Genomic DNA, 6671 nt, shown 5'->3' with positions numbered 1-6671 from the left:
AACAACGTCCCTGGTGTGCATAATCCTGAGATAGAGTTCTATGCAGCGTTTTTCGCTCTTCCTCTTATCGGATCCTGGAGTATGTACAAAGTAATTACGACCCGTTTGTTTTAAATGTCTTGGTGTTGTGGATGACTTTCCCCAGCCTGTCTTTGTCTACTTCAACACCACTTTGATAGCTGTAATTACGGTAATTTCTTGGTCTTACAGCGATCTTTTTTGACTTGTAATAAATTAGAAGCACATGCCGCAATCACAAGAGAGGATTCTGTAAAGAGAATCAAAGCAGTACACATACAAACCCACCTGTCGATCACTTGTAACATACGACGCATCAAATCATGACAAGTCGTTGAGGTTGGTACATGTATTGCAAGATTTGGAAGTGCTTCAAACGACAATGACAATATTCTTTCTGTGATTTTTACATCACTGTGTTTGTTTTCTCAATGCTTGCTGAAATTGCTCTGTCAGCTAGTTTACTATCCTGATCTTATAAAATTGGCAGCTTGTGCAATATCCAGGTCTCCAAAATATGTCATGGGCGACGTTCAGATTATTGTAGTTGACTTCTTTCTTGCAATTGACTATGTACATACGCACTTAGGAATTCAGCAACGAGAAAATGAGAAAAAAGGAAACAATTCTTTAATTTTTTGAGACTGAACATGTCAAGAAAATCAAGACCTGTAGAATCAGAAGTTGGAAATCACAATGCACTGATTTTTAATAATGTCTATTTATCGTTTCAAGCTGTTATACATCTATGTTTGGTTTATAATTACATGGTCATGTAGCGACATGATAATCGCACTAACTAATAGAACTTTTGAAAGTAAAGTATGGAAGGTCCTTTATTGTAATATACCGAACGATACAGTACAATAAGCGTCTACAAGACTAGTAGCACTATAACAGAAGTAGAGTTCTGGAGTACTATGTAGAGGTCCAGTCGAAGACTATACATCACAAATGATTAAAAGCAGAAATTACAACAACAAAAAAACACTTTTAAGTTAAGAGATGTTGTCTCTTCTTGCCAACCAGCATCGAAAAGAGTCTTTCAGGGTGGAATGAATGACAGCTTGAAACAGATCGTCCAAGTCGCGTTGAAGAGGCTTGCACAACATGCAGACTGCTCGTCGAGTTTCAGGAAAAATCAATCCTCTCGACCCAACCAAGAGATGCAAAAGCTCCGTCTTATACTGATGGTTAGCATCTTTGACAAGTTGGGCATAGCGGCGTTCTTTCCGGGCCTTCGTTTCTTCCACGACTGTTTCGAATGGGACCGACAGCTCAAGCATCCAGGCCTTTTTGAGGACGGCATTCCAAACAACAATGTCTGGACGAAGGCAGGTACAGGTTATATCGACAGGAAAATTGTATACTGATTCTGGTAGGTCGGCTACTATGGAAAACTGTTGACTAAGATGACGTTTTAGAAAGTCCACAAATAGTCTCAGCGTATTGTCGTGTCTCTGTTTGTACAAACCTCGATCAAGTAGACTGGGACATGCATTTAGCACGTGGCACAGCGATTGGGGTTGGTGACAGAGAGGACATTGATTGCACGAAATTTTCTTCCACAACTGTAAGTTGGTTGCTGATGGGAGGGTGTCCTGGAGTCCATTTATTGCCCATTTGAACAAGTCATCGGGTAGAGATTTTAGGGACAAGGCAAAGTGCTCAGCTTCCACGTCCTTGAATCGAGCCGCTTGACCTTGTACAGACAGGGAGGTAAGATGTGACAAATGACGATTATTTGATGATTCCGTAATCGTCTTTTTGATGTTCTTTATTTTTGATTGCAGGCACCCAGGCGAAGTATCAAGAGTTGCCAAGAAACTGCCGGCACTAAATCTGGTTGATGACAACTCAGTCTCTCTTGAAATCTTTATAGTTGCCAGGGCTCTCAAGCATTCGTCATTTGATTTAGTAAATCGAAGCAGGTTGCAAGACTGTAGTCTCTTGAAAGAATCTGACGGTTGGCCAAGTTGGAGGCCGCCGTTCTTGGTGTTAAGGAAAAGGCGAGAGACAGCTGCTGAATGAGCAAGACCGACCCATTTTTTTAAGAATTTCGTGACTACACTGTCCAATGATTGCTCGATCCATGACAAAGGAATAGATGCAATGCTCAGTAACCATGAAAGCCGCGGTAGCACCGCTCTCTTATAGAGAAGACATTTATTCATTCGGGAAACGGCTGTTTGATCGACTTTATTCAATAAATTCTTAGTAGTCTCCAGAAGCTCTCTTGAAATGTCGGCATGAGACAGATCAGACGCAATTGGAAGACCCAAGTACTTGTAGCTTTTCTTGTGTGACAAGAATGGAATCTTTTGCCCTTGTATAGAGATTTCCGGGTCAAAGACAGTTGGATGAATCAGCCTCCGACGTGAAAAAGTTGAACATTTTGCTGCATTGACTTCTAGGCCAGACCATTCGAGGAATTGGTCTGTTCGCTTGCACACAGCATTAATTTCATGTGGACCTCTTGTGACTACGACGGCGTCATCAGCAAAACTACACAAGAAAGAGTTTTGAGCCACTGACGAAAACTGATAGGCACAAGTTGGAGCGAGAGATTCTAAAGCATCAGTGTAAAGGTTGAAAACCATGTCAAAAATAGCCACTGACAGAGGATCCCCTTGAAATACACCGACCTCATAAGGAAAATTGGAAGTACACCAGTCATCTGTGCAAATGACTGCGCGAAGACCACAATATATATTGGAAATGAGATTTGTCACCATATCACCACAATTGTAATGGGACATTGCAAAGCGGATTAAGTTATGATCAACACTTCCAAAAGCATTACGCAAGTCAATCCATAGAATGGTTTGAAGCCGCTGATTGGCTTTCGCATCTCTGATAGCCTCCACCAATTTGAACTGATGTTCTTGACACCCGCTGACGTGATTGATGAACCCCTTTTGGATCGATGTATCCAGATATCCATTAGATATGAGATGCTTAAACAGAGTGTCTTTGATGAATGACGTGAACACCTTCCCAACTACAGAAGTCAAAGCAATTGGTCGGAAGGTAGACGGGTCAGAAGGGATACTTTTTCCTGGTTTAGGAATTAACTTTATGACAGCACACTGCCATAGTCTTGGAACTCTGCATTGCTGAATGCACAGATTGTAGATGTGCAGGAGACCGACAGTCAAAGATGGACATCGTTTCAATAACTTGTAGCTAATTTGGTCAAGAGGACAAGGAGCCGAATCAGAACGAGCACACTTGATTTTATCATAGATGTCTTTTTCCGTGATGACAAGATCACCCATTGGAAAGGATGGAGCATCTCTGTGCTTCAGCCACTCTGGGTAGTCAAAGCAATTTCTTGGTGACGAAGCAGAGTAAGCGGAACGAAAATAATCATAGGCAGTTGTCTGAGTAAATGAAGGACTGACTTCATTTTGGTCGGAACGAAGGATTTGTTTAGCAAATTTCCAAAAATTTGACGAAATGTCCCTCTGCTGGAATTTTGATTGTCTTTGGAAATTTGCCTTCATCTGCAGCCGTTTCATTTTTTGAAGAGATCTCACAGATTTCCGCAGGGCGGCAACAAGAGATAACAAATCATCCTTGGACATGTTGAGGGTTTTCTTTGCACGACGCAGGGCCTTCTGAGCTAATCTGTTTTCTCGTTTTGCGACCCTTAAACGTTGAGCAAGGTTGGAAGCATGACGTTTTGTTCTTTTTCTTTGGCTTGCAGAAACGCCAAAGGTGTTGCTGAAATAGTTGAAAATCCCTTTCACTAAGACGTCATTTGCTTCATCTGGGTCGATGTACGAACATACCAAAGGCACAACTGATGAAGCAAAATAAATGTCAGCAGTGTTCCATTCATCATCACAAGTAGGAAGTTTAAGGCGTCGAAGAAGAGGGAATTCGGTAGTATTGTTACCAAGATTTTGAACTTCCGGAGGTTCTGAAAAAGAGGTTTTTTCCATTGGGGCACAAGCAGCACCTCTAGGAGACCTGGTAACATCAGTCAAAATATTGGACGAAGTAGACCCAGTAATTGCTTGCTCAGACATTGCATTATTACCAGTACTCAATTTGACGTAAGAGCATTTGGAAGACCGGTTTAGATGTACATCTAAACGTTTGAACGACTTCAAACAAGATGGGCATGAACGCATAACAAAATGTCTTCCGCTTGATTTAACAGAAGGGGCTCTTACTCTGTGATTGCTATCATGCTCCGGGGAAAGCGAGGCGGCAACAAGACTCATCCGGGAACTTTCAAGATGGAGTCCAACGATTTCATTGACAGTTGGAGGAGACAGCTGAACAGTAGATGTGCCACGGCCGGCAATAAATTCGGAGTAAGGCCTTCCTTTTCTCTCATGACAAGAGTGAATGTGCCGTCCAAGAACAGCGTACAGTTTGTTGCAGAACGGGCAGGACCTTTGCTTGGACATTTGGCCGGTAGTAAGAGTGACGATGATTTTGAATAACAACGGCTAGATGATGACAGCAAGAAGAGTAAACAGAGAGATAAACAACAATCGATAGTGATAACGGATGGCTGTGACGTCTTCTAAGGGCAGAACCACTCAGAAACCAGAGACGTTAGCAAGCATGACCAGCTGCCATACCACATCCGGGACATCTATCTATCTATCTATCTATCTATCTATCTATATATATATATATATATATATATATATATATATATATATATATATATATATATATATATATATATATATGACTACTCTTTGCTTGATCTGTAGGAACGCAGATTAACGGCAATTTGTCGAGTCTATATATATTAACACTTCAATCAGCAACGTACATCTTGTAATACGGCATATTACAAAGAGAATTTACTAAAACTGTTATTTTACACAGTGTACAGCAAGCAATGTATTCAGAAGTACACTAAATAGGTCATACACCACGCACACACACAAACAGACACACACACACACACACACACACACACACACACACACACACACACACACACACACACACACACACACACACACACCTTGAACCTTAGATCCTTGGACCTTAGGAGCCGCCCATGTTGCAAAGCAACATGATAGCGGTGTTTGAGTATACCTAGAATCAATTGCAATTGACAGTCAAAAATTATCAACCACAGAAACGCTTGCGTCTACTTTGGTTTCCTTGACCCACTGTTTAGTGTCATTCTCTTGTGCAAAAAGATGAATGAAATTCTGGTTTGCATGACCAAATTGGTGAACTGCTCTCAAAGTCTGGAACTACTCCTCACGATATATTGACAGCAGCTTGCCAATGTTTCGCCAAGTATGCAAAATTGCAAATGTGTTACCAGAGATCATCACATACGGGACTTAACATTTGATCCACACACACACACACACACACACACACACACACACACACACACACACACACACACACACACACACACACACACACACACACACACACACACACACACACACACACACACACACACACACACACACACACACACACACACACACACACACATTTGAACCTTGGAGCCGCCTAAGTTGCAAAGAACATGATAGCGGTGTTCTGAGTATACCCAGAATCGATCGCAATTCACTGTCAAAAATCAACGTCCATGGAAACGCTTATGTCTAGTTAGGTAGGTCTCCTTGTTGACGAATTAATTCAATATAAGAAGACAACAGGTTGTGCAACTAATTCATCACATACAGGTCACTTGAAGATCGATTTGTGGTTTTGTACCTGAAAACGACGTGTAGGAAACAGAGTTCCAAACCTGGGGCCGACACGAAACAAGTGTTGCAGTTTGTAACGCTCAACAATTTGTTTCTGTAAAACAGAAGACTGTCACATGTCCGACGTCTATTCATATTATACAATATGTGTCTACTGTGTCTAGACACATACCAGTGCCGTTGGAGCCAGTGAACTTTTGCCAGAGACCTATTTCATCTACTTCCATTTCAGATAAGTAATCTCCTTAGTAAAAAGACGGCTTACGTTATTGATCACACCTACATTTTGCAATTGTCGACTAGATCGAGGCAGTCTCAAACTTTCAGACCAATTTTGCAGCTCCACGGAGCAGTTGAAATACGAGGTTACCTTTACACCTGCTTGTTAGCACACGTTAGGCCAGACCACTTAATTTGGTTGCTATGAACCTGCATACTGTGTGTGTGTGTGTGTGTGTGTGTGTGTGTGTGTGTGTGTGTGTGTGTGTGTGTGTGTGTGTGTGTGTGTGTGTGTGTGTGTGTGTGTGTGTGTGTGTGTGTGTGTGTGTGTACACATACATTGATGGCAACTCACCCACATATGTGCCTAAGATATGATATATTAGTTACTAGTATACATGCCCCGTCCTTCGTACGGGCAAGATACTGTAGTGTAAAGATAGGTTTGTGGACACGTCACGTACAATCTTTGTTGCGAGGTCTCGGATATGCTGAATGAATTCGAATCTTGCTCTTCGCGCTTGTTTCGATAGAAATCGACACACTTCCCGTGTATCTCTTGCTGCAGAAAACGTGTAGGTTGGATTCGGTGCAAATGCAATCAGAATTTGGAGAGAAATGCAAGCGATAGAAGAGTAAGTTTCGTCGGCAAGAGATATTCGATTGCTCGAAGCTTTGCGAAGAATGGCGATGCATAGGGTATACACAGGACAGGTGTGGGCGTGT

At 41.9% G+C, this 6671-nt stretch overlaps 1 protein-coding gene across 1 annotated transcript; it reads right to left on the bottom strand.

Moving 5' to 3' along the window:
• Window positions 1–949: 949 nt before the first annotated feature.
• On the bottom strand, window positions 950–4296 carry LOC134195090 (uncharacterized). The gene has a single exon (XM_062664100.1). It carries the CDS (start codon window positions 4248–4250, stop codon window positions 1017–1019), a length of 3234 nt encoding a protein of 1077 aa, XP_062520084.1. The 5' UTR covers window positions 4251–4296; the 3' UTR covers window positions 950–1016.
• Window positions 4297–6671: the final 2375 nt, after the last annotated feature.

Source organism: Corticium candelabrum, chromosome 19 (genome assembly GCF_963422355.1).
Source record: "Corticium candelabrum chromosome 19, ooCorCand1.1, whole genome shotgun sequence".
Classification (NCBI taxonomy): domain Eukaryota; kingdom Metazoa; phylum Porifera; class Homoscleromorpha; order Homosclerophorida; family Plakinidae; genus Corticium; species Corticium candelabrum.
Note: the sequence above shows the minus strand (reverse complement) of the source record. Positions and strands in the feature narration are given on the sequence as shown.

Coding starts and splice junctions, on each gene's coding strand:
- LOC134195090 (XM_062664100.1), bottom strand. CDS start 4,250: ATGAGTCTTGTTGCCGCCTCGCTTTCCCCGGAGCATGATAGCAATCAC.